Here is a 26,566-nt window from a genome sequence, read left to right as displayed (position 1 = left end):
GCACTAATTTTACACACAAACACGTACCATACCAAAAAAACGTCAATGAAAACTTGCGGAGAGGTAGTTAAAAGATGATATCAATGATTCTAGGATGACTGAGGTCGTAGCTCTAGGTTAGAAAAGATTGTGTGCGTGTGTGCAAAACAATTGATTGAATAAAAAAAAAGAAAAAAGAATTGATTGTACCTACAAATAGGGGTGTCAACGGGTCGGGTTTGGTTTGGACCCAGGTGAAACCAGACATGGCCCTAATTTTTGGATATGGTATTGAGGCCGGACCCAAGTCTAATCGGACCCGCCATAAGAGAAACCATACTCAGACCCAATAAGAACTACATGAATCAGACCCCGGACATACCCAAAAAGATACTATTTTTTATCATTTTTTTACATCAAAAAATTATGGGTCTTAATCGAAACTCAGGTCAGGCCTAGGTCTACCCTACTCCATGTATTAATCGGACGTTCAGGCCCGGACTGGAGTCTTTTTATTTATCACCATACCCAGACCCTATAGGGTTTGGTATGGATCGGGCTTGGGTAAACCCGACCCGTTGACACTCCTACCTACAATCTAGTTTGAGATTTCACAATGCAAGTTGTTTCGATGCAACCTTCTCTTAGAACTATTCATCCTGGTCAATGCAGTTGGAATAATTGATCCTTAGATCATGTTTTTTTCAACAAAAAAATCATGTTCTTTGAGTCGAAAAGATAGATGCATTTGTAGCTGCTGACATTTGCAACACAATTCTCATTTTCAAACTGGCCTGACCTTGTGTGGCAAGACTCAAACGATCTCGGCAACCCAATATCGGCATCCAAACTGGTATGATATCATTTGGTGAGACCCAAATAGTCTCGACAACCTAATTGTTTCCAAAGTTGACCCGACCTCATTTGGTGAGACCCAAACAGTCTCCACAACCCAGTTATTTGTAAATCAATTCAACCACGTTCAATGAGACTTAAATAGTCTCAACAACCTCGTTACTTTCAAAATTGGCCTGACCTTGTTCGGTGAGACCCAAACGGTCCCGGCAACCCAATTATTTTCAGGTCAACCCAATGTTATTCAACAAGATACAATTTGTTGGTTGATCCCATCTGAGGGTATTTATTTCTTTGTTATAAATCAAATCACATTCGCTTAATGACAAAGAGAGATATTTATAGACACTTAATTTTTCACGATGCCCAAATACTAACCCCTTTTAAAAAAAAATGTGTTCAGGTTCTAAAGTGAAGACCTAAAAGAAAATAAAAATTGCATAAAAAAACCCAAAAAGATCTCATTTTTCTCTTGGAATGGCAAACGCCTTAGGGATGGCAAAACAGTTTGTTGTCCCGCCTTGGGGACGGCAATGTAGTTTGCCATCCATTCGCGGGATGACAATCCACTTTACCGTCAATCCGATTGAAAACAGGGATAAGCCTCAAAAGAGGCATATCCCAATCAAACTCAATGTCTTTGTGCGAGTTTCCAAGCAAGACTTTTTATGGATGAGATTTATCTTGCATTAAGATAATGACAAATTGTTTTGGGTTGAATTCCAATTTAGAAAATCCTTGATCCATATCTCATTCATGATTTTTATAAATAGGGGTTGACCCCTATAGCCAAAAACATATGAAAATCTCTTGTTTGAGTGTTGACTCTAGAAAAAATGAACCTTATAAATGACATACCCAAGTTGTCATACCCAATGCAAAGGTACTGCTGACGGAGAAAAGTCCATCAAAGTATAAATGACAAACAAATTCCAAAGTTTGAAAAAGGTGATTTTCGTATCAATATGTTTGTTTATTCATCTATTTTAGTTTATATATTTAATTAGCTTTTTAAGTGCTATACATGCATGATCTTGATTGCATATCTCGTTTCATGAGGGGTTGAAAACTTGAATTTCTGAATTGAGACTCTCAGCGGTAAACTTCAAGCTTTGAAGGTCAAAATCTGTGTTTGCTTTTCCTTCTCGTGAAGAAGGATGATCGAGGCTTGAAACGAGTGTCTTACCTTTTTTAAACAAATTTGAAAGGGGTTTTTATCATCAAACACCTCTGGCATTTAAAGATGTTGAACAACTATTAGCAGTGGTCGCTAAAGACCTTTTTCCCACCCAGATCTTTAGCGCTGTCAAGACCGTTGCTCAAGTGTTATTTCAGTGCAAAAAAAAAATTGCACCACTGAGCACTGTTTCAAAACCAAAAAAAATGAGCCATTGATCGCATCAATGATGCAATTTTGCTCAATTTGCATCGAACATTTTGGGTGTTTGATGATACACCCTACTCTCTCTCTCTCTCTCTCTCTCTCTCTCTCTCTCTCTCTATATATATATATATATATATATATATATATATATATATATATATATATATATATATATATATATATATATATATATATATATATATAAGTCCTGATAGGGTGCACTATGATTGCACTAATATTTGTGCATTAAGCACCTGATTGCCCTCCATCAGGCCTTGGGCCCCACAAATGACAGTCCTGTCCCCGGAGGGTGATCAGGTGCTTAATGCACAAATATTTGTGCAATCATATTGCACCTGATCTTATCACTATATATATATATATATATATATATATATATATATATATATAGGCAATACACAACGTAGCAGCCCAACGATACGTGGCCGGTATATAGACTTGCGACTATGCCAACTAGGATGCGCGGCTTATGGTAGTATTGGTTCATCAAAACTAGATTGGGTCCGTTCAGCTGGCCTGGCCGACGTTTTTCCTTTTAAATGATAGGATGGCATGTTCCCATCTGGGATATCACTGAGCTTAGGCTTGCCTTGATAGAAGGGGGTTGACTCGGCTTAGCCATCCAAAACTGAGCTGGGTCAGAACTGGCCAGCCCGTTGCCCCATCTATGATAACCTCATGTTATCGGATTTGGGCCGAAAATCCACACCTGGTTAAAAAATGACAGGATATGACCCAGCCGAATTTTTGATAGGATGCATCCTTAGTATCACCATATTTTTTTTTTTAAGGCAAGCTGGGGTTAGGCACACCATCACCAGTTATTATTCAACGTACCACTAGGTTTTGAACCTGCAACGTCCCACAACAAGGAGACGTGCACTGACAGCTCCTACCAACCACGCGGGGCCCCCGTTGGTATAGTATCACCATAGTTACAGTAAACATAAATCGGGCAGTAGTGCTTTGGTATTAAAGGACAGATCAGTCAGTACGTGTCAAACCTGATCCAACTCCCTTTACCATGTTCGGATCCACCATGCCCAGTTTAGAGCTGAATACGGATCCAATGCTCATACACTCTAAGATCCAGATCAGATCTTGCTCACTCAACTATTTTGGGTTTAACAATTGAATCCACTTCCAACCCGAATTCCCCAGGTTGGCAGTTTTTTTTATTTGAGCAAGGGTAAAATTAGTCATTTCGCTTCTGGAGCCCCATCAAAAACGGGGTCTTGGGTAAGGGTGCAAATGGATGGGGTCTGGTTGGAGCAAGTCTCTGAATTCGACACTTTTAGCTCATCAACACAATCTGTATTTGCATTTGGATCAGATTCAGATCAGCTAAATCTGATTATTTTTGGATCAAAACCAGAATCAGTTTAATATTTTATCTTCCTATTTGGATCAAATTCGATCCATTTGTACTTTTTAGGTGTGCAAAACATGGCATATAAATTCTGGATCCGAATTGACACCTACTTCATCCGATTGTGTTCATACCCAGACACAGATTCAGATATGTTGCATATAATTCGGATTTATACTTGGATCAAACACGATCCAGCCCATATCTGATCCCTTTTCACCCCAACTCAGGATCCATTTCATAGCTTGGCCTTACAGTGTGTCAAACACTGGCCAAAGGGCTACATTCCCTTTACCAACCAATTGTAAAATACCAAAGAGTCTTTTGCCCAGCACCAAATCACCAACTCCCACCCTGACCCGACTCCAAGTCGATGGTGGGTCTTAACCAGACCCGTGGACCTGGTCAACCATACCTCACAGGTTCATGCAATCGAGCATCCGAGGCACTGGTGGGCCCACGTCTCCCAGTGACGTCCTCCCCAACAAACTGTCTGACAGTTCATCTTTGATCACTGTCATCCATCATGCCATGTGGACGGCTGATATGCCAGATCGGTCAGCAGGGGTGCGTCAAACTCGCATGCACGAGCCCACCACCACGAACCCCCCTTAGTAACCGTAACCCACTTCACAATTGCCATGCAACAACAAGAAAACCGAAAAAGAAACGCAAAGAATGCAACGGTTATATTTCCAAATAAAATTCCAAAACTTACTACTCCATATCACATATAAATATATCAACTACCAACCAATCTTCTCTCTCTCTCTCTCTCTCTCTCTCTCTCTCTCTCTCTCTCTCTCTCTCTCAGCTAAGAGAGAACTTCAATGGAGAATCTCTGTTTTACAATCATAGTGGTGCTCTTCATATTCTCATTAGGTATCACACTCTGAATCAGTTGGTGAATTCTCTCTTTTTTTTTATGGCACTGTTTAAGCTATTCATCTTAATGTTCTTTGGTTCATAGTTGCTTGTTTGTGATTTTTGCAGGAAGTACCGTCTCTGGGACTGTGTTTACGTTATCAAACAGATGTCCTTATACCATTTGGCCAGGAACTCTATCTGGCAATGGTGCAGCCATCCTCGGTGCTGGTGGATTCATCTTACCTTCTGGCCAGTCAGTCACACTGACTGCACCTTCTGGCTGGTCCGGCCGGTTTTGGGCTAGGACTGGCTGCAATTTTGATGCCTCTGGGAATGGGAATTGCACCACTGGTGACTGTGGTGGCTTAGCTTGTGCTAGTGGTGGCGGTGCCCCACCAGTCACATTGGCAGAATTCACGATAGGTGGGGCAAAAGACTTCTACGATGTTAGCCTGGTGGATGGGTACAACATCGGGATGGGTGTCCGAGCTGTTGGCGGGTCTGGTGACTGCCAGTATGCCGGGTGTGTGTCGGACCTGCGCAATACTTGCCCTGCAGAGCTGCAGGTCAAGGAAGATGGCAAGGTCGTGGCATGCAAAAGTGCATGCTTGGCCTTTAATACCCCCGAGTATTGCTGCACAGGCGATCACTCAACTCCAGCAACATGCTCACCAACCCAATATTCGGTCATGTTCAAGAATGCATGCCCTCGGGCTTACAGTTATGCCTACGATGATGCATCGAGCACATGCACATGCAGTGGTTCAGCCTATGTGATCACGTTCTGTCCCTAAGTTTTATAATTCTGGCAGGTTTTTGTTTTGTTCCTTCTTCTGAGGGAAAAGCTTCTTGATTATAAATGTAAATGATTGTTTCTATTCTCAGAGATCAGATGGAATTGCATTGTTGGTCATGAATTATATTCAGTGGTACTGTTTGATTGGTATTTGTTGCTTGCTAAGCTGGGAATTTCCGATTGGAAAGCCCATCCGAGTTTTGGTGTGATTTGGATGGAGAGTAGGTAAAACATGATTAGATCTTTTGCTTAGAATACGGGAAAAGGAATAAGACACTCATGATGCATCTAATTAACTAGATTCAGCTGGGTTTAAAACGGCATGGTTTAAAGAAAGAAGCCAGACTCAGAATGGCCATCAGGTCAACTTACTGGGTTTATTCTTTGAACCATGGTCAAGGCTTTGCATCCAATTGAGACAAAATCGTGTGCACGGTTACATCCTGGTGCACAGTGTTTTTCTGTTTGAAAGGCCTGAACTCAATCCTTTCGATAATAAAGATTCTGCAAGCTCATACAAGATTCAGTGCAGCAAATCCTTAGGATCTGCAAGCTCATGCAAGATTCAATACAGCAAATCCTTAGGATCCAGCAGAAATATGATAACCAGACCGAACCTGTGCCTCACCAAAGTCAAGGGTCAATAGGAATGGATATCTTGATATAATTAGATAGTGGCTGTGTTCTGCAAATCTGTATTATGATTTATACAGGCTCATCTATGAAAGAGTGTTCTTAGTCATGGGTTCAACATGTATACGTCACAAGATTCTCTTTAAGGGTAGCATCCCCGGGTTGTACTTTCTTGGCCGATGCCTATCTAATGCCTGAGAAAATCTTTCATGTTGTGTGAAATAAGGGTTACATACTTTATGTAATTCTCAAAACAAAATTCTTAATTATATGGAAATGACTTCCAATTCCATGAACCAAATTATAGGACTCTAAGCAGCCATAGCAAGAATTGGTTATAAAAATATGTGAAAGATGGTCACGGAATATGCAACAAGCTTTCAATCAGATTGAATGTTTTGTCCAATTATAAGACGCACCTAACTTGCATGTGTCCAGAAAGCTGCACCAGATGCACCAGGTTTTGGGAGATCTGGAGCTCACTCTTGCTTCAGTATGCACATATCCAACAATATTCCAAGAGGGTACAGATATTGGGAAAAAAAATATCTGGCTAGGAGATCCTGCTGACTCCATAAACAAGGTTCAGTATGGGCCATTTGTTCCTAGAACAAGCTGCTGGATATTGTATACTTTTAGAAGTGAAGGCAAGGAATTATTTTATAACAGAAAAACACAACGAAAGAAGCCACACACACTGATTTCAAGATAATGAAGCTTGCTGCTGAAAAAACACTTTCAAGAATGCATTGTCATTGGCAAATAGGTGTTTGCTATTAAGAAGCTATACATACATTCAGGTTTTCTTCTCTGATTGACCATTTTCAGGAGGATGATCGTCATTCTCCGTTACTGCACTATCAAACCCATGGTATGGAGCTTCAATCATGGGCAATGGAACTGGACGACCCTCAAAGTCTTGAGGAAAACAATCAAAGTATGGACCGAAGTTGAAGCGTACAACACAGTTGGGTTGGTTTGGAAGAGTGTACATTGAAGCTGCAGGGTGGTACCTTCCACCATTCAAATCTGTGAATGCAACACCTTGACATACTCCATTTCGGAAGAAAGATATCTCACTACCTGCACACAATTTACAGAAACAAGGTCTGAGTACCAAAAAGCAAATGAATATATATGTGCTGATAGCCAAATATAACATAAACAAGTTGTTTTAGATGGAAACGTCTTCCGAAAGCCAGAAGCTTGTGCAATATTTGCTGACATGTTTTTGGCACAAAGTACACCTTTGCTCCATGAGGAAAATAAATAGCATTCTTGTCAATCTAAACCATTTATTATCCACCTCTATCATGAACTGCAATGCACATTGACAATCCAAACTCAACCAAAGGCTGCTCCAGAGGTTGAAATCATGTCATTAATCATGTGCCATATCATGAGTATTTAGCAGTTGGTGCAAGAAGTAACACGGCCAAAATTTATGGCTACATAATTATGCTACTAATAACAATCAGGGCAGATATGATAGAAACAAACTGACAAGGGCTGGTAGAAGTTTGGCCCACGATAAAACTCCACTTAACTGTATTCTACTAATGACTAAAATTAAATGGTTGGAATGTCTCTTGTTCTGTGAATCATCTTTTGAACAACAGAATCATCGAGCTAAGTGCTAAAGCAAAAGCCACCCAGATTTTTCTAATGTTCCTGATTATTTTCTCTCTATCATCTATGTTAATGTAAATAGTTAGTTTCGTTATAATAAATAAGATGAGCTTTTAATAGATTTTTTTCCATTAGAAGATAGCTGCCCTAGTTCCTTTAATTTCTCATTTTTCATTTCTTTGGAAAGTACTAGAACTCTGGTTGTGCCAAACTTTATTAGTTCCTGCCAAAACATATGACCTAATCTACCCTTAAAAGGAAACATATATTTACAAAAATACTACTGTGTTTGAGGGTGCTTTGGTCATTTCCATCAGTTGAACACTGATATATATAAGGCAATTGCTCGGGAAGGATTTTCATTCATTGCATCCCTTTTGATGGCAGACCCGAACTGCAGTGATATGCTATATACTCCATGCCATGACATTAACATGAAAAGATATGGGTAGACACTAAACTTTAAAAAGAGATTGAGCTTTAGCAAGTCAAGTTCAGGATTGAGAAAGCCCGGTCAAGCCTCATGCAAGCTCAAGCTTAGCTTGCACGTGGGTTTATATTGGCCAAAATGAAATTAAGCAATCCAAAATTTTAATAGGGTGCTAACTTATCCTCTAAGGGCATGTTTGCAATGCCCGATAATTTCTCCCTTAGGGAGAAAGTTATCAGAGATAAAAAGTCGCTGGGTCCCCCAAAGAGTGGAAAGTGGCAGGAGGATTTTATCCTCCGTTTGATACTTCATGTGGGGCCCACGCAAAATGGAAAGTTTCTCCTTCAGGGAGAAACTTTTTCTGCCATCAAACACGCATTAAATGTGGCACTTTCTTTTCATCTGTTTTAGGTATTAAATGAAACCATGATACAAGATAATTGAGAACAAAAACAAAAGATGCAGAAAGAGTATGAATAAACATGCCTCTTGCAAATGATGGTAGGACTACAAAGATATATTGAGTCTATGAGGACCATATGAAAGGATTGAGGCTCAAATTAGCTAAACTTGAAAGCTTACTAGAGAATGCCTCCAATGCTCAAGATCATGAGAACTGGTGATCACAATTCTTAGGCAAAACTCTACATTATTTAAAAAAGTTAAAAACATCTAGAGAGTTCTTTAATTCTTGAAAATCTGATCAAAGAGCCACATGCTGGGTGTTGGAAAAAGCTGGATTTGAGGATACCCTCCACTTCAATTGAGACTGCTGCTAGAGGAACGGTTTGCTTCCCACTTGTCCTTCTTAGAACACAAGATCAAGCAACTGAAGGCCAGTTGGGATGAGGAGTTGAGCATGGTGAATAGATGAAAGATTGAGCCCAGCGACTTGTCTCACGAGTAATTTGGTTCTTTAAATGCATAACTAGCCAAGTCAGTGTTGTTAAAAGTGTGCCTCGAGGCGAGGCGCTGCCTTTGGTGCCTTGAGGAGAACTGAAAAAGTGTGAATACCATGAGGCATGTGCCTCATAGGCTATGAGGTGTACGCCTCATGGCGAGATGCGCCTCAGGCTGAGGCGTGAGCCTCATTGAGTTTAGGTCAAATGGGGACTTTGAGGAGGCCCTGACTGATTAGGTCTCTCTCTCTCTCTCTCTCTCTCTCTCTCTCTCTCTCTCTCTCTCTCTCTCTCTCTCTCTCTCTCTCTCTCTCTCTCTCCTGCCGAAAGGAAGGAGAAGAAGAAGAAAAAGAAGAAGGTATTCTCGTCTCACTCTCTTTCTGATCTTCTTCTCCTCCTGTTCTTCTTGAACAATCTGGCCTGTTAATTAGAAAATTACTGTGTTCTTGTTAATTTAATTATATATATATATATGTATATATTGTTTTAGTAATTCATTGATTTGTTGGCATTGTTGCTTATTTGTACTTTATACGAGCAGCATCCTAGTTGTATTATGTAATTGTGTTTACCATGTGTGGTGTATAGCATAATTATTCATTAATAGTACATAAATGATGCGTCTTTATTTTTCTTTTTTTATTTGGTAAACTTTTTAATCTTTTTTGCAAAGCTTATGCCTTGCTTCATGAGCGGGTCTTACACCTCACTACGCCTCAACGCTATTCACAACACTCAGACAAATGTTTTTAGTGGTGCCTAACCTGTTGGGCAATTTGAATAGATTATTCAAATAAGCATCATATGAGTATTTGAGAAGGATGAAAAACTTTTGGAGGTAAGTTTATTAGAAAGAAAAGTTGGGGTACTTAATTACCAGAAATAGAAGCAACTTCGCAAATGGGTTGAAGTTGAAGCAATCCAACATAAATCATTTTCATCCATTGTGTGTAGCCACATAGCCTAGTGTCTTATTGCATCCTTGGTATTATTACTTTCACACCGTTGCTCAATATGCAAGGCTACCAAGAATAATATCTACTCACTTAGATCCCAAACCACATGGATAGATGATCCTACTTTCCTGAAACCTAAACGCAACAAAATCCAAAACTTTGATTTTTTTTATTACAATCATAAATGCAGTTGTCAAGTTTTAATTTGTTCATTTCAATAAAGGTGGTGGCATATCCCAAGAGAGCTCCACAAATTAATGTAGCTAAATAGACATTAATCTTCAGCAACATAAAATTAAGCCTAAAAACTGGTTGACTAGAGAATATTTTCATGAAAGCAACAGAGAAAATATGAAAGAAACACAGTTTTTTCTTATTTTCAGCGCCCCAAAAAACAAAATGGCACATATATCATGCTGAGCCATGAAGAATGATGCAATTTTACATAATTCAAGAACAGCTCATGCAGATTGTACAAATGATACACTAGGGAAAAGCAATCACACCAGATAGTAACAAACTCACTTGAGAATGTGCATCATGTGCATATTAAAAAATTCAACCCAACACAAAAGGTTTGGATCCTACTCGTTTTTCTAACAGGCCATGAACCTTGGAAAAAGAGAGAGTAAACGATCAACAGATAGAGTTTCAAGTAATATTTGAAAAATGAAGAGAAGATTCAAGAATTGTTCAAGAGTATAAGATAACCAGCACGACACCTGGATGCACAATCAACAAGCTTCAATCTTTGCAAAAGCCACCAATACCTAGTGGCACCATTAAGAGGTTCAAGAGATCCTTTTATGCATGCACCAAACGTTATATAATTGAAAATATGTAATTAGATACCAGAAACTGAATGTCAAATGCTCAGCCACAACATGCAAAAGTCTAAAATTAGTTGTGCAAAAAATGCAACAGTTTGTGAATTTCAGGCTCCACACTCCTCCAAACATAAAGAAGTAAAATAAAATTACTCCTATTATCCAAAATCCATTTTCCAAAGATCAGGCAAAAAACAACTCTCTGATCTCCAATAAACTGATAAATCTGTCATCTCCCCCGCCCATTAAGAGACATTATTTGATTAAGAAGAACATAATGGAACCTAATGAAGAAAATTTGAGAAAACAAAAAGATATCTCAAAATACAACAGATATATTCTAGATTTCTCAAATACAACCACTAAAAACTCCACCAAATGCAAATGTTACATATAAACAAACTAGCACCGAGTTGGTGAATTGCATAAGAGAAAACACAAACGCACAAAAGCAACAGTTGCATATACAATGTCCAACCACCAAATTCAATTCCAACCCAATACAGAGCACCATGAAAAACAAGATTCTGCAATGAAACAAATTACCAGGTATCACCTTCGGCGGGTCCTCGTTCTTCTCCGGTGCGTAGATGTACCTCTGGCCCTTATGCCAAACGAATCGTGGCGGCTTGGGTGCGTAAAGGGAGCCTTCAGGCAAATTGATATAGCAACCGATAACATCACCCTCCACATAACCCCCATCACCATACTTCTCCCTTACAGCCTTGTGAATCTTGGTCCCATCAATGTCTCTATACCCATAGCTATTCCCATCATACCCAACAGGGACCTGCAAATCTCCCTTCTCCGTAGTCCACCCCAACCTCGTGTGCCCGGTAGGCCCCAACTTCACCACTCTAATTTCGAAATACCAAGCACCCTCCACCACCCCTCTTGTTGCCCTCACCATCCTGTAACCCTTACAACTCCCTGCACTCAATCTATCCTCGCTCAGCTCCACCTTCTCCGCCTTGTAGACCTTCGACAGGCAGATCTTCATGTCGCGGGCGTCGTCGGGTAACCGCTGCACCGGAGCGATGGCGACCGTCTCCTCGGATGGGTTCCCGTTGGCCTTGTGCCTCCTGCACCACTTCCTCGACCCAGATTTCGTCCACACATTGTTGTACTTCTTCTTAGGCTTCTTGGGCACCGGCGGTTCGACGCCACCGGCGCCGAATGATGACAAGGGTTTCTTCTTGCTCTTGCTCCCTCCTTCCTCTTCCTCTTCCTCCTCCTCTTCTTCCTCCTCTGGCTTGGGGGTCTCCTGCTCCACCGATTCCTGCTTCGTTTCCAACCCCAGTTCCTCGTTGTTCTGAGATACCTGAAGTGAGTTCTTCTCCTCGTTCTCGACTGCAGGGGAATTCGTCACGTTGTCTGCTTCGTCGTCGCCTTCGAATTCCTCCTCTTCCTCGTCTTCTTCAGAGTAGGAAACGATTTGGGTCTTGATCTTTGGACGAAGAGGAGGTTCTAATGGGGCGAGTTCTTCATTCGGAAGGTTGGGATGGGTGGTACCGTCGACGGGGTTCGGTGGGACGGGGGTTTCTGCAGGGTTTTCGCTCCCGTTTCCCGCGTTTTCCTCATGGTGGTCATGGTGGGATTGATCGATATTGCTGCCATTGTCGTAATCGTCGTCCATGAGTCGAATGCGAGACCACCGATCGAGACTGATTTACCTCACCGAACTACTCTTCATTTTTTCCAACACACACAGAGAGAGAGAGAGAGAGAGAGAAAATATCGGTCATTTTTTGAAAATATCGCAATGGATATTTTAAAAAAGAGATATCTTCCCAAAAACAATGCCATATTTTCAAAATAGTTTAATTTAAATATTGTTTTTTGTTATTTATCACGGAGAAACCACCGCTATGGTTTGAGCGTCTCATTAGGAAGCTTTTGACTACTTGTCCAAGCTTGGAGTGAACACTCTTTCAGCACAGACAGGACTGTGCTTTGTTCAGAACACACAATCCCGAAGAATTTTTACCTTTTTTAATACCGCGCCCCCTCCAACCCCTATCCCCGTCCACATCGTTCCGGGTCTTGCAGGACATGCAAACGTGCTGTTCTAGCGCTCCACGCATCTGAGATGCCACATTGACCATGAACCTGAGTCAGTATCCGCATTGTGAAACTTTAGTATTCCCCTTGCCTAATGGAGATATTTATATTTTATATATTTTTATATTTAATATTTTTCTTATATATTTATGTATTTATACATATGCTTTTAAATTAATATATACCATGTTTTCCCAAAATTTTCTCAAAAAGAAAAAAAGAACAAATTTATTGCGAGATTTTCCTTTGCTAAGAAAATACCGATAACCAGATTTGTGGATATGGGTTATTCTAGCGTTGAACATATAAGCGTGGTTCTCATTTTTGCAAAGCCATTTGGATTTCCTGGTTTTGGAAAATCATGTATAGGGGTTCATGTTTTTGTTTTTATAATGTTGAGTCACCAAGTAGCAAAAGTTGTGAAATCTGGACCATTGATTTTTTCTGTGCCAGTGGATCTCATCCTCTTTTTGGTGGTGATTTGAATCGTTTGATCTTCATTAGGGATGTATTCACATTAGGATCGGATGTTGTCAATACTATATCTGGGTGTTGGCCAAACAGATTCGAATTCAGATTCAGATGGTGAGAAGCTCATACCAGATCTGCTTTTTTACATGTAAACAGATTTGGATATCCATCAAATTAGGATATTTGTTGGATTCTTTTCTTCTTTTTTTTGAAAGAAGGATACTTGTTGGATTCAATAGCAAAAAAATTAAAACTATATTTGCATCCAATTATAATAGGATATGGTTTTGGCTTACCAAATGCAACTAAATGGAATTGAATTCGGATAGATACCTGATAAAATCCGTTTCATTGACATCCCTAATCTTCATTCTCAAAGAGGCATAAAGACATATGTGAGACAAATTAGTGGAAAAGCATGGATGATCAATTTCAAAGTCTGAGAATCCTGACTGCTTTGCAAACAAAGAATGGGATTAAGAAGGTGCAAAGCTGAACACAGCATGGGAATGAGTAGACGCTATCATACCAAAGGTCAATGCAACAAATATCAGCAATATCTTGAAAATATGGCGACTGTTTGTACTTTCAAAATGCCAATATTATCATAAAAATCATGATATTTTCAAAATATCGCATGCTTGAAGTTTTAGATAATGATTTCGTGAATTTGTTTGAGCACAACATATTAAAGTTTATCTAAAAGTTATGTCTGAGAAATGAGAACCGACTGTCAAAGGGCACCACAGAACTGGGGAATCACCCTGGCCATAATCCGTCAGGGAGAGGATTTGTAGGAGATGGTGGAACTGTCAAAAGGGCGGCAGAGAAGAACTGGGGGTGTGGGTTTCACCTGGCCTAACAAGAATAGAAAAAATCAGTAGCATCAGATTTTGTTGTTTTTGCTTCTTTTTATGAAGTTTTCCACCGAAGCAGGTAATCTCCAAGTGGGGTAAACGACACCCAAGCTCTCACGGAGCCCACCAGTGAAAGGCACTCGAACACCTGGTGGGAGTCGAACCTGAGACGAAGGGATCAAAACCTTCTGGGCATCTGGTTTTTCGTTTTTAAGCTCGAAAATGGATAGACCAATGTTTCTCAATAAGAAATTTCATTGCTTCAATTATATAATTCATACACTTCATACACTTCATACACTAGGCTCAATATCAAACAACCAGGCAACGGCCTCAGCCTGCTTCTTAAACGGCCTGGGGACAGAACATAAATTCTTCATAAAGATTTTCCTCAATTTGGACTGTTCTTAAAAAGCCCAAAATCAAATTAGAAAACACGCAATCCTCGATTTTTGAGGGATTGGTGGGAATGAGCACTGCTGTATTCACAGAGCGCAACTATGGCTACAAACAAAATGAAAACCTACAGACATAATTTACAGACGCTTGCAACGTGTAGCTGAACTAGAGACACTGGCAAGCTCTATGTTCATGAATAGAAGCGCTTGAATCGTCGGAGCCACCATGGCCGCAACTCTCCAAATCCAGTGCACTGCCCTTCACCTTCCTCCTCACTGCTGAACAGGGTCTGATCCGAGCAATCTAGGAACGCACCACAAGCTGTGTTATAGGACTGGCAAGCTGAGTGGCACACTCGGAGGCGATCGTCACCATCTTTGTCACACTTTTGGATTGATATCTACAAGATAACAGGTTTAGAGTTAATAATCTTATTCCACCGAGTTATTTCATGCAGTGGCAGCAAGAAACTCACTCTGAAGAATCAAACATATTAACTCACTCTTAGTTCAGTTGTACTCATGAACAGAAAACATTTAAATTGGGTAAACAATACCAAACAAATCACTAGAAACACAAGGGTGCATACCAACATATATCAGGAGAGAAGAAAAGAAAAAACTGTTGAAAGAAATTGCATGATCATCTTAGCTCCAAGAGGAGGATAATTATTCTTGGGTGAATGTAAGGTTAAGCAGGAAGTTTTGGCATGTTAACCTAAAGAGATTCAAATCTCAAGTTTGTCAGGCCATTTAAAAGGACAGAATAAAGCTTTTTATTTGGAACATAAGATGATTCCAAAAAATAACTAGCAAAAACCAATACATTTTTGTTTCTCCCTTAATCACATGCTCCATTCTAACGGGAGGCACTCACCCAACAGGCTAGCCGCTTTGCTGCAGCTGCACAGTACCCATCATCAAGTATGCTAAATATTGTGCGACCACTTGGAATCAATCTGTTGTAGTTTGGGATAACCACTGCTGCTTCTAACTGTTGCAGGATACTTGACTCGCTAGGAGCACAATGTTGGTCAATGGCATCTCGAGCAAGCACATCCCCACACACTGAAAGGCTAGGGAGAAGGGCAGAGCTGTTCTGGCAGGTGTAGCCAGCATAATCGGAGCATCGAAACTCGCAAACTCCATTATCACAGACACCACCATGCAGGCTGCACTGCTCATCACAAACAACTGCATATTGAACATCATAAGCATATTAAAAACAAGCCCTTGAAAGCATCGGTGGCAACAAAACCCTAGTGAACAGGGCAAACAGAGAGCCATCTGTCAAGGATATATAAATGCTAAAAAAGCATCAGTACAGCATTCCATGAAGGTGAACAAGAATTATACAGTTATTTAAAAGAATGAGATGGAAAAAGTACCGGTTGAGCAATCAACACCTGTATATTCCATTTTGCACTCACAGATACCATGGGAGTTACACTTGCCATGGCCACTGCAGTCGTTTGGACAAGTCCCTGTGAAGAGATGAAGCTGGTTGTTAAATCTGAAAACAGATATTTAGAAGTACATCATACTTGTCATCAGGGACATCTTTGATTTGATCTACAGAAGTAATTACAAGGTTAATCTTCAAAATTTAAAAAATCTTCATAACGAACTGATTATTATGGAATTGAAAACTTCAGAGAATCAGAAGCATTCCCATATGATGAAAGCTGCAGAAAACACATTTTTCATGGACTTACTTTTACTGCAGTCGTGGCCGTGAAAACCAAGGAAGCAATAACATTTCCCATCAATGCAGTCTCCATTGAAAGAACATGAGCTGGGACACTGGCCAGGGATGGGCAACGGCACAGTGTTACATAATTCATGATAAGCAGGACAGATCAGTTCACCTGCATTACCCAAGGAGCCAACAACAGTTACCATAAATATCTCCAAGAGAAAATGAGAACACAATGACAACGTCAAAATAATAGTTGTCTTACCATTAAAACTAGGGAACTGAACTGGCCCACCAGCTTCAGGGCATACCTTCCAGCTCCCATCAACAGCAACCTAAACAAAAGACACGAACTATCAAGAGTGAAATATTTACAAGCAAAACTGCGTATAAAATTGATCAGGATCTAGACCTTAGAAACATAACAATACTAATTTCAAACGATTCAACTTCAAATGACCCAGCCCCAAAGGGTTTGGCGTAGTGGGAGGGGGCTTTGGCTGCTAGGCAGGTGGTCAGGGATCCATTCTCACAGACGTCAGCCCCTTGCATATAAGAAAGGGAAAGGGTATTATGCCCCCTTCTTATGCCGAAACAAGGCGACTCCCTGGTGGCAAGGTGTGCACCACGGGTTTACGCCATCAGAAAAGCAACCATAAGTATGGCAGGCTTAGCCAGCGCGACTAGGTCTCTGATCCCAGGGGTGGTTTCCCTATTCCTCATGAAAAAACAAAAAACAAAAAAGTTTGAATGACCAAAAGAATGTGAAAGAACACCCTGCTGCACCCAATATATTGATATTGATACTTCAGCTGTGAAGATGCAACCCCTGTGGGCAAAACAAAATCACCTCAAGAGAATTTTTTGTGCATCGATGCTGATAACAGCCATTCCCTTGTGTCGTGGAACCTCGAACAAACCCAGTCCGCACCAAAGATGATGACATGCATCTGGAAAGGAACACATCATGTTAAATTTTATTAATCTAAGAAAAATTCCCATCTTATACATTAAGGAGATTGCTCAAACATTACATACCTAGAGTTAGGTCCTCGTACTTCACCCAACATCCTGTCAGGTGCTCTTGCACTATTTGTGTCTGTACATGATCCATCAGAGTACGCTACAAAATATGTGCAGTAGTCGGCCAATGTCGACTGACCACCTGCATGAGGCAAGAAGACATAGTTCTTAAGAATATATAAAACAGTTCTAGAGCATCAGTAACCACATGTTCTCGTCATGTATACAAATAAATGATTCTTAGAGAACAAAATCATAAGGATTGCGGACAGTTTCAATAAATCCTGGTAAAACTGATTTCAATTTGCACTTCTCTGAAAGCTACCAAACAACAGTGACTGAAATCATGGATGAATATCAGTGTAACTCCATACAGTTTTAAAGTGCCAGCAAGTGAACACCAAACTCATAGTTCAAGTGTTCAACAGGTGAAAAGCATGGGCCTCTTAGAAGTTGGAATCAACAGATGTGGACCACATTAAAAAATCTAGGTAGAACTATGGGGATCCAATCTGCCGTTCTAAACAATCCAACACACAATCAGTAATTGTTGTGGTGATCATGAATAACAATGCCAATCAATGAAATCATTCATGACTTTTTCACTGCAAAGTGAGAAAAAAAATGTCAGCCAATGTAAGAGAACAGAAAGAAAACAATTTCAAAGGAAGTTATGACACCAAAAGACCAAGCATAAGAAAAATATTACGCTTGGTTCTCATAGTGACTATCTCAAAGATGAATACACCGCAATTGCTTAGTGGTATGAAGGGTTAGCCCAAAATTTATAGCAAATTTGTTATTGAGGAACTTTTATTGTGTTAGCTCCTTTGGATGTCTAATAATTCTTTTCAAACGGTACAAACATGTCATGCATTTTTGGATACAGCACTGCCTGCAAAATAATAATTTAGTTTCTAAAGTACAAGCAAAAATTAAGGCTAAGCAAACTTTAACTCCTATTAATCTAGCACTTGTCTATCGATTAGTCTATGACTTCATTCTCTTTATCATTCCAATATAGCCATACTCAATGGACAAACAAATTTTGCCACTTTTTTTGTTTTCATTCCAAGAAAATTCCAAATTCCTCTTTGTAATAACCTCTGCAATTTCAGCATTCATTTTGAATAATCACTGCAATTTCAGCATTCATTTCAATTTAGTTGCTCTATTTCTATCTCTTACAAGACAATGATTGTCTCATTGAAAACATGTTCCCGTTTTTCACCTTACCCATTTGAAACAAACAACAAAAAGTTATTTCTCGTTAAGAAGTTAGTTTCATACAAGAGAGATTTCTCATTCTCATGTCTGAAAAAAAGCCCTCTGAATGTCAAACAAATTCCAACAGTCACGAGACATATGATGTGACCCTTTTTTTAGCTGATAAAGGCAACCCATAAGCACTGGCCCTTGATGTGGGTACTCACTTATAACCTAGTTCTGCCAAATCTTTTGAAATCAGTGATTAAGCAGCAGGAAGTTTTGGTTGTCTGGGAACTCTCCATGCTTCAAGACTCATATCACGATTAAATGCTTCCATAACATATGAAGCAGCTTTTTCAGTTCAGAAAGTTTACAGACTGCAAATTCCTTCCAAATCTATTCCAATCTAAATTACTAAAGTACTTGAAGCAACTAAACAGCATAATTTTAGCATTGAATATCAAATAAACAGTTCTTTTTTATTTTCCTCCATTATGAAATGAATAAAGTTTTAAACCATACACATTAGTGTGTGTCAATATATAATAAAATGTAATGCAACAAGGTAAGGAACAATAAGATAAAAAGAAAAGGAACTACAAAAAAACACGTTTTTTGGGTCTATTTAACCAGTGCAGATAAACTAACCTACCTTTGTTAGGCTGTGGGAAATAGCGAGCCCAGACTGGCAAGTCCCCGCCATAGCTAACAATAGGGCAGTAGCCCTCTGCTTCCCTATTATATGTACAGCCAGACAGCTGCGTGGTGTTACACCGGTACGCCCCTTTCCACTGATTGCAAGGAGAGGTGACAAATTCAGTTCCTTGGTTGTGTCCCCAATCAAGACGATCAGCCATACTGTAATTTGCCCGGTACCAACCACTATCTTCCAATAAAGCAAGTGTCATCTTTGAAACAACTGATCTTGTATCTACAGATCCAGTCATGATCTCATTCATCAAAAGCCTTTTTTCCCAGTGAGACCCTGTACAAAAGTCCCCACATACAGTCTTGAGACATGATTGAAAAAGGTCAAGGCTATATAACATTGTGGCCACAAAATAACAGAAGATTGAGGATACCTGATGTTCCCCTTCCTCCACCATCTTCCAATTCCAGCCCAGTAAAATTCTCAGAGAATGCCTGTGCATATTTGAGTTTTACTAATGGACATAAGGTAAACATAAATTCACCAAAATAAAGAACCACTATAATAATACTGTGACATTTACAAACAACAAATCCCCAAGAGACGAGCTTACTTAACTTACCCCATAATGGTGTCTACAGTGCATTACAACACGTGGAAGGACAACGCGTGTTACCATCCGCCCAAGCTTTTCATCCATCACTTGCATCGTGACCTGCGTATCAGGATGCTTCAAAGTAAGCATTTTGTATGAGAAAGATTGTAGGGGATTAGAATTTCAGAGAAAGTTAAAACTATTGTCTTAGAAATAGAGAACCAAAGGTAGTAAAGTAATTAGTAACATAACAGAAAAGTTTCATGACAAACAAATAGTTTAGAATCTCTTTGTAGTAGTTGTTGATGGAGATTTTGAGGTGGTACAGAACTAGGCATTCTGCAGGACATCAGAAAAAAACAATGCACTGCATAGGAAGAGAATAGAGATTAAGGGGCAATAAAAGCTTTGGATAAGAAATGGTCTACCCATTTGATCTGCCCAAAAAGTATACCTCTAAACATAAAAAAGATTCTCAACTATGACAAATTATTTGATGCATTTGGCACTTTAAAAATGAGTGATATCTATTGGAGATTGTTAGAAGAAATGAACAGTCCTACATTGTGAAGATTTTTTTAGAGATGAAATAGGAATTTATATTATCTGTCACAAGGCAACTAGGGCCATTCATATTCAACTTCACTTCAAAAAACACAAGAAATAAGTCTCAACAGCAAAAGAGAGCAGAAATGTAATGGCATAAGGAATAATATTGACAGAAATCAGAACTGACAACATAATATGAAAAAGGGGAGTAGCGCAAGCTAATGTAAGGAAGGAAACCAGAAAGCAGAAAGGAAGTAGCAAAAGCTAATGTAAGAAGGAAACCTCAAGAAGTAAATAAGCATACAACAGGAAGTGAACTATGGTTAACTTTGTGTGTCACATGTTATTCTGCTACAGCCTCTGCTGATGTAGAGGCCTTGTGATTGACAAACATATTCTAACATGCTTCCTTAAGAGGTTGAATGCTTGTATGAACTTGTGATAAAAAAAGAATGATAATACCACAAAGGGGACTGAAACTAACCTGTGATTCACAAACTTGGAAGTTGGAACCCACATAAATCATCAAAGCTAAAGTTACAGCTAGCTTGCTTAAAAAAGTAAAAAGGTAAGCACCTGATTACGTCTTATTTTCCTCTCATCCCGGAAGTGTGCAAAAGCATGTGGATCAAAGCCTAGAACGTGCACGACCTGGATAATGCAATTTAACTTATCAAACCTTAAAAAAAATACAGCAGCATGCAGTTTACAGATTCAAGCACGCACACATACACATGGAAGTAAGCATGACAAACCTCATGTATCAGAGTCGCTGAAAGCAAAGTCTCTGCTTCAGCAGTCAAGTGACGAGGAGCAACATTTACATGACCTGGATGAGGCAGAACTATGAGAAGTAATGACCAGTAACATACACTTCACGACTTACACTCACCTGACCAACATGAGTAAAGGGAACAATCTATGGTAAGCATCCACCAAAGCATTCTTACCAGCTATTGCACGGCCCCACTGATCACGCTCACATGCCACAGCCCAGGCAAGTGTGTTGCCCGTAGTCGGCCTTGTTGTAACCAGAAGAACTAAGTCAGCATCAGCAACCCCCTCTGAAAACAAGAGAAACTGTATAATCCATATGCAGAAATGGTCTAGCTGGATTTGGATCAGATAATCAAATGGATATGTTTCATCTATCAAAATCAGAAATGGGAAGCTCATGCTTAACAGCAGTTCTCTACCCTATTAAGTGATACGTTAAGCCCTAGTACAAACAATCAATTCAAGAACATGGAAGCCAAGGTTATAGGAATTTGCACTTGCCAAACACTACAGCATTCATTGTCTCATACATGTAGACCTCCCATCCGAACTACACAGACACATAGTCAAGTGAGTTATTGGAATAGGACAAGCTCCAACATATTCAAGTGTTGAGGTAAGTTTCAATGTATAAAATGGACTGATGGTTTCCTTTGTCACCACAACAATTTTTCAGTTTAAGGCTGTAAGCAGCTTCGAAAAGGAAAATACAACACATGGACAAGGTTAAAACATACAGCTAAAAACACCCAAACCCTGTCATAAGACAATCAAGAAATAATGGTGTTTACCACGCTACTCTGTGAAGCATTTGACAAATCTTTTTTTTTTATGATGAGAAACCCTCACCAAGAACCGGATTGGTTAATGGGCCCGACCCCCTGAGAGATAAACCCCAGATGGGGGTCACCGACACCCGAGCATGTGACTAATATTTAAACAGTTGATGTAATTTATTCATTTTGAAGAGAGGAAGGTAGAAGGATAACTAATTAAATGTTTAGGTGAAATATGTTCACTTTTAGCATGAACCTGTAGCCAGATAATAAATGAAGCCAGTACAACTGCTGTTACATCAGAAAAAAGGAAGGTTCTGCATATAGATATATTTAAAATATATAACATATCTAAACTAAAGAAACCTGATTAAAACATGTCTTCAAATAATGCAAACAATAAATCTCCATATTTTGCTAGTGCAATACAAATAACAAATCAATAATGCATTTTGTGCCAAGTAAATCAGATCTCTGTCATTCAAGAAATAATATATAGTTAAGCACCTTCTACATATTCACGTGGAAGCTGCACCCCACCATCTTGGCCACATGCAGAGTATCCACTAAGACGCAAGTTTCCCTTGACAGGTTCAACAGACAAGGCTAGTTTGAACCAATCAGCTGTCTGCCCCAGTGCCTGGTCAAACAGATACCATTAAAATCAAATCCCACAAGGTACTCGAACATATAATCAAACCAAAGTAAGTTAAATTTAGGATATTTCAATTGATTTTGGACTGTTTCCTAAGCAATGTGTGAGATTACAAAATCTTATTATTGAAGGAAATATGTGAATTACAATGTCAGATAACATAAAGATAGCTGAACATGTCCACCTTCATTGCCAGCTTAAGCAGCAGCCAACCAAATAGATGAAAACGGAGTACAATTTTTCAATTTAAAATTCAAATCTTGAATTCTTAATGACCTATAGCCATTATATAAGAAGTGAACATAGACCAGAAATTCTGGTGGGTTGCAAAGGAGTTCTTGAGTCTGATAAGCACAAAAACTGTGGTGGTGCCAAGTAGATAACAGGAGATTTAAATTGTAATATCTATATCATCGTGTAGAAATCAAGACGTTGGAGCTTTGCCATGGCTAGGAACTTTGAGACATACAGGACATTACGTGAAACATGAACTGATATGATTCAAAGCTCCACCAGGATTGGCTGTAAAAAATATATATACAGGAAGAATTGGGAAAAGGACATTGGCAAGACATGGCACCTTGTGAAGTCGATGTTTCTTGTCCTCTCCAGTTACATCATCAACAGTACAATTATACCAGCAGTCACCAAATACTGGAGGATCTCCATGCGGATTGCACGCTGGTACACCAGGCACCAAAGACACAGGAGGTTCACCCAGCTGAGGATGACAAACAACAAATTAACAGAATAGATGATGAAGATATATCCATTCAACAATACATCAGCAATATGAATTATTTTAAATCTCAATCCCACCTTCACAATATCCCCAGCACCACGGCAATCTCGATCAGGAGAATGCCCGACGGCATCATAATTTAAATATATCCTTATAGGCTGCCTTAAATCTTGCTGTATTTCTGTTTCAGAAGATTCAAGCAAAGTCCTCCCTTTCCTGTGAAATTTCGAATGACCAATCTCTTGGTACACTTGTGGGGTAACAGAATATTCCTTTCGTCCAGGGTGACGCCTCTGATGCAATATCTCATCATGGATGCAAGAATGGGAGAGGCTGTTTTGAGCCCTCGATTCTGTGGCCAGATGGCTTGTCCAGCCGTCCTCTGTTCTACAAATAACGCCTTCAATCCATATCAGAACTAACAAAATCTGTAACAAACAACAGAAAAATAATCAAAATTGAAAGAACATACACTAATTGGAATGTGTGACCCATATAGATAGATCGCGACCTACATAATTCCCTCAACAAAGCAAAACCCAATTTAAATGAGACCAAATCACTGCAAGGCACTAAAACATATTAACTAAACATACTAATTCAAATTCAGACAATGATTTCTAAAAGCGTCTTAAAAATCCTAGTTTCTCAATTTCTGTCTACAGGAAGTGCAACCGGTTACATTGCCACGTTAATGTGAGCAGAAAAACTACAACTAATCCACAGAAAGAAATCTCTTAAATTAGGAAAAACTACCCAATTTCCCAGAAAGAAAGGGAAGACCCATCGATGTCGAAATAGTTCAAGCGGCTATTAAGCTCATGAGCCCAACCATATCCATATAGTTTGACAAAAAACTCCATGGCACTCTAACCACAAACCAAAACCCTGAAAACCCAAACCAGAGGAACCGCACTTTTGAAGAAAAAAAAAACAGAATTTCCAGGAATTCATAAACACCAACCAATTTCCACAAAGTAGTAGAAAACTGAAGTACCAGCAAATGCAAGATCAAATCTAGTCCAAAAAGCGAAAACCCAACTCCCAGATTTTGCTAAACCCTTTAGTTTCAACCAGTGAAAAACCCCAAATCTCACAAAATCACAAAATCACAAAAAACAAAAGCAAAGTAGTTCATATGCATTCCTCAAACCGCTACTACTTGCTAGACTTTAAGAACCACGAAATTTTCGCACCATCTCTCCGCCGAACTACACCAAAAAGAAAAAAAAAATCCCCAAAAACTCATCTCCCCAGAAAACCAACTAAATGGAGAACACCACAAGATCAAAGACACAAAGAAACCAAGCGAACCCCTAAAACCCATCACTGAATCACCGAAAAACAAACCGGCCCGAAACGCCGAAAAAATCCCGCAAAAGCCGGTGGAATCTTACGTTAAAAACGGCGACGACTAAGAAGGAGGATCTGAGAACTCCATTCTCCACCGACACCAAGCACCCGAAGAGCTTCACCTCCATCACAACCCCCCGTATTCCCGCATCCTCCTCCGACCCCCACCCACCGGCCGACCCCCGGAACCTCCGTCACGGATCTCCGGCACCAACCAGCAGATTCCTCCCGAACCCACTCAGCACCACCACCCAACCAACCTCGCCGCCGCCCCTCCTACAAAGAGCGAACCCACCACGTCCTGCCGGACGATCAAGCCGAGATTTTCCGGCGACATGCACCACGCCGGAAACGACTGCCCGGGAAAATCGATTCCCAGGGCAGTAAAGGTTTTTCTTTTTCTTTTTTTTGTTTTTTGTTTCGAGAGAGAGAGAGAGACGTTCCTTTTCAGACTTTCACCCGATTTTTTTTTTTTGTTGAGTGGAATTTTTGTAGTTTAAAACTTTAGAGCACTTGCTGATTTTACTAGACTATCCTTTACTTGGACTTGCAATTTTCATCAGTACCACAAGTCCACACAGCCTAATTTTTTAATGGGCTCATTTATGGATAATGGCGTGGACTTCGTGTGCATATCCACTGCCCATTAACTACTCACCAAATCTTTGTTTTTGACATCCAACGTCTCAATTCTTAAATGGATTAATGGTATCCAGTATGGGTGGTTTTTGTTGCTCCCACAAAGTTGAACATTTGAAAGCTGATGGCCCTAGGTCCATGTATTGAATTTATGGTGTTTGTGAATTGACTATGGTGTTGAGCCTATGTCAAGAATGTAGGTTAAGTGTAGAACTCTTTTTCTTAAAAAAGCTTTTAAAGTTTTTGTAGAGCAAATGTTACCGATGTGAGAAAATTTATTATGACGAGTAATTAGGTTTGTAAAGAAGACCACAATGTGCCAAAATTTCATGAATAAAAAAAAAATCATATCACATCAGAGCTGTAAAAGGCTTGATCTTTCATTAGCAACAAATAAGGATGGTGGCATTAACTGGGATCTCAAATCAGAGGTGATCTTGTGTTATGCTAATGGTGATTCTGCTGTCTTAAGTCCTGATTTCGAATTTGATAGAAAACTTGGCGCAGTGGGGTGGGGGCTTTGGCCACGGTTCGAGTTTCATGTCTTTTTTGCTCCAGCTTATGCTTGGTATAGGCTTTGGGGTCTTAGGCTCGGAGTTTTATGCTGCTAGTCGGTATCATGACTGTAAGTATGGCAGGTAACGTGACCAGGTCTTCATGCCGAGTGCAGCTCCTTCCAGACAAAAACTAAAAATAAAAAATAAAAGAGAAAGAAACAAGCATCTTTGGCCCAACCTTTGTTTCTTTTGGATGACGAGGAACCTATCTAAAATAGAGGTTACTTAATGGCCTCCCCTCTTACATAGTAAACCCTGAGTCAATACCATAGCTCACAAAGAATACCCACATGGGAAGCCAGCGGTGTGATCGATGCCAAGAGGAATAGGAATAGATCATGGACTAGATGAGCTTTCACCATCTTGCCAAGAATATGTCCTAACCACTTGGGCAACCAGGGGCAGACTGGCCCAACCCTCTCCTAATTCACAAATCACATATTACTTTTAAATATTAGATCTTTGAATATGAAATTCTACGTTCATGGAAGATTCACACTGTGGGGGTAAAGATTAGCGGTAGTATCTCTTAGTGAGAGGGTGTTGAGTGTGCACCTCCGGAACACGCACTATATCTGCAGTGCATGTTTTGGGGTCTCCACCGCCGTGTGGCACTCAGTGGGTGTACGGGGGAGCCGTACATCAGCCTACAGGACGTACGGTGGTGTATGGCTCTCCCGTACACCCCACTGAGCGTCACACGACGCTCAGTGGGGACCCTGAAACACGCACTGTAGCTACAATGCGTGTTCCTGGGGGAACATATAACCTGCCTTCATAGTGGACATTCATTAAAACAAAATATCATTTTCTCGACAGAGCTTACTCATGTCAACCTCATCAATCATGGAAGAACTCAGCCTTCAATTTTTTCAAACAATTTTATCAAGCTCGCTGCAATGGACAAGAATATG

General features: G+C 39.9%; 2 protein-coding genes and 1 pseudogene across 4 annotated transcripts; 1 reads left to right on the top strand and 2 right to left on the bottom strand.

The window, feature by feature from the left end:
- Positions 1–4,034: 4,034 nt before the first annotated feature.
- On the top strand, positions 4,035–5,269 carry LOC149838626 (pathogenesis-related thaumatin-like protein 3.5). Its single transcript, XM_090008285.1, has 2 exons — positions 4,035–4,165; positions 4,579–5,269. The coding sequence occupies exons 1-2, from the start codon at positions 4,035–4,037 to the stop codon at positions 5,267–5,269; spliced, it is 822 nt and encodes a 273-aa protein (XP_089864411.1).
- A 1,336-nt stretch (positions 5,270–6,605) lies between these two features.
- On the bottom strand, positions 6,606–12,281 carry LOC149838625 (protein TRAUCO pseudogene; annotated as a pseudogene). Its single transcript, XR_016432247.1, has 2 exons — positions 11,192–12,281; positions 6,606–6,987 (listed from the first exon to the last, which is right to left on the bottom strand). The product of XR_016432247.1 is annotated as a protein TRAUCO pseudogene (transcript).
- Positions 12,282–14,271: 1,990 nt separating this feature from the next.
- On the bottom strand, positions 14,272–24,918 carry LOC149838624 (uncharacterized). Of its 2 annotated transcripts, XM_090006710.1 has the most exons (17): positions 24,501–24,918; positions 23,181–23,531; positions 22,942–23,082; positions 22,214–22,346; positions 21,104–21,217; positions 20,909–20,982; positions 20,730–20,804; positions 19,632–19,724; positions 19,443–19,503; positions 19,013–19,345; positions 17,167–17,293; positions 16,979–17,078; positions 16,394–16,463; positions 16,148–16,300; positions 15,821–15,916; positions 15,310–15,626; positions 14,272–14,833 (listed from the first exon to the last, which is right to left on the bottom strand). In XM_090006710.1, exons 1-17 carry the CDS (start codon positions 24,582–24,584, stop codon positions 14,624–14,626), a joined length of 2,532 nt encoding a protein of 843 aa, XP_089862836.1. In that variant the 5' UTR covers positions 24,585–24,918; the 3' UTR covers positions 14,272–14,623. The 2 variants fall into 2 exon arrangements, with proteins under 2 accessions (XP_089862836.1, XP_089862837.1); XM_090006711.1 differs by lacking the exons at positions 14,272–14,833; positions 15,310–15,626; positions 15,821–15,916 and adding an exon at positions 15,929–16,004 and having other exon boundaries at positions 24,501–24,917.
- Between the last annotated feature and the right edge of the window lie 1,648 nt (positions 24,919–26,566).

The sequence above is a fragment of the Nuphar pumila genome, chromosome 5 (assembly GCF_984573655.1).
Source record: "Nuphar pumila chromosome 5, dmNupPumi1.hap1.1, whole genome shotgun sequence".
Taxonomy (NCBI): domain Eukaryota; kingdom Viridiplantae; phylum Streptophyta; class Magnoliopsida; order Nymphaeales; family Nymphaeaceae; genus Nuphar; species Nuphar pumila.
This window is presented reverse-complemented; position numbering and strand designations above follow the sequence as displayed.